Source organism: Ipomoea nil, unplaced genomic scaffold, assembly GCF_001879475.1.
Source record: "Ipomoea nil cultivar Tokyo-kokei standard unplaced genomic scaffold, Asagao_1.1 scaffold2165, whole genome shotgun sequence".
In the NCBI taxonomy this organism is placed as follows: domain Eukaryota; kingdom Viridiplantae; phylum Streptophyta; class Magnoliopsida; order Solanales; family Convolvulaceae; genus Ipomoea; species Ipomoea nil.
In genome coordinates this window covers 48,057-50,000 of record NW_017618593.1, presented here as the reverse complement: position 1 = coordinate 50,000, position 1,944 = coordinate 48,057, and the positions used below count along the sequence as shown (strand labels likewise).

At 47.4% G+C, this 1,944-nt stretch overlaps 1 protein-coding gene across 1 annotated transcript in view; it reads left to right on the top strand.

The window, feature by feature from the left end:
• The window catches only part of LOC109149906 (protein FAR1-RELATED SEQUENCE 5-like), a 2,182-nt gene extending 1,528 nt beyond the window's left edge, over positions 1-654 (top strand). Inside the window, exon 2 of the mRNA XM_019297898.1 lies at positions 1-654. This exon is cut by the window's left edge and continues 748 nt beyond it. Within this exon, the coding sequence (XP_019153443.1) occupies positions 1-654 (654 nt within the window).
• The last annotated feature ends 1,290 nt before the right edge of the window (positions 655-1,944 follow it).

Below are 1,944 nucleotides of genomic sequence, written 5' to 3'. Positions count from 1 at the left end.
TCATGCGCCGACGGTGGCGCCGTCACCACCTATGTGGTAGAGGATGAACACGCGACGCGGTACACGTTGACTTTTGAGAATGCTACCCATACGACCCACTGCCAATGTCGACTATACACAAGGATAGGCCTATTGTGCAGGCATGTGTTTGCCGTCTTGATGTATGAGCCTATTGAGAACATACCTCCTCAGCATGTCACCCCGCGGTGGACACGCACTGCCGTACAACATGCACCAACTGAGGGTGGGCAGCCAATGTCGGAACGCTTGACATCGTCGTCACGTGGGGATTCAGAAGAGAGTAACGTGGTAAACACGTTTTATAAATGCTTAGGGCTGGCACAAGGTGACCACCAGAAATTGCATCACCTCGGTGAGGTTCTCGCGTCGCTAGAAACTCAGTTGTGCGAAAATAGCGACGAACAGGTTGCTGTTGCGAGGGGAAAACGGGCGATAATGGAGTCCTACTGTGGCGCACCAGCCCCTGAATCAGTGTCCGTGCACCCGCCCCCTGTGGTTAGCAACAAGGGGTCAGGCAAACGACTAAGGTCTGCTAGAGAGATTGCCATGAAGGAGCAAAGCAAAAAAAAACGCACATGCAAAACATGTGGTTTTGCGACTGGACACAATAGCCGAAGCTGCCCACAGAAATGACTACCATGATACCATTTATAATATCTTAATGGGGCGTTACAAACCCGTATTTGATGTCCAAACTTTTGCTACTTAAATTATGAACTCCTTTGATCTGGACTTCGTTTAGTGAAAATGTCGGTTGTTTGGAATGAACTTGATATTACCATATGATGCATCTACCGCCCCAACCCCGCTATAAAAGATTATTATGCCATAAAATGAAATCTGATTATTAATATGTTTTGGTCACTGCCTGTGCGTAGTCCGTATGCAACTGTGCATTACCGGCAGGTTGTGGTTGCATACCTATCCATATGTAATTGTTCGTTCATTATTTTTTATATAAACTAATGATGTTGGTTCGTTGCATTTTATATACTAACCCGCTCGCTTGCCGGCATGTGCGTATGGTGTATGTGGCATGTGCACATATGTACACAATGGCGCATCAGTGAGACTGCATGTTAGGCCACGCTGGTCTGTGAGATGATGGTATGTGCTCGGGGTGTATGAGGCGTGTGCACATATGTGCACAAGGGTGGGCGCTGCGTGTGCGTGTTAGGCAAATGCTTGGTCTGTGCGCTGTAGCCATGTGCGTGGGGTATATGTGGCATGTGCACATATGTACACAATGCCGCATCAGTGCGTGTGCATATTAGGCTACGCTGGTCTGTGCGATGGTGATATGTGCGTGGGGTGTATGTGGCATGTGCACATATGTGCACAAAGGGTGGGACACAGCGTGTGCGTATTAGGCAACGACTGGTCTGTGCGATGTTGGTAGGTGCGTTGGGTGTATGTGGCATGTGCACATATGTACAGAAATGGGTGTAACAGTTCGTGTGCATGATAGGCAACGGCTAGGCTGTGCATTGCCGGACTACGTAAATGCGCTGGCAGGGTAGCTTGTGCTTGACAATCCTTAGGATATACATGTGCGTGTACATACATCGTTTGTGCGTAATACATGCCCTGCCTATGCGTGGATCATGCCTTATGGAACAAAACAGTATAACCGACCAGTAATAGCACCTTAGTGTTCGTCAACAAAAGATAACTGATAAGTTATAAAATACCTAGAATCACAAACATGGCATAACACAAAAAAAATCCGCTATTTTAACGTCATCAAATTCTTGTGAAAAAGTCATTCATTAACAGAAATAAATCAAGGAGCATCACCAACAGGGCTGGAGACACGTGCGATAATCAATTTCCGGTGGGCGTTGCTTTGGAACATCAGAATATCCGCCATGAATCGAACACGTAGAGCGCTTAATGCGCGTGCGTCTCCCCTACGGAGACCGC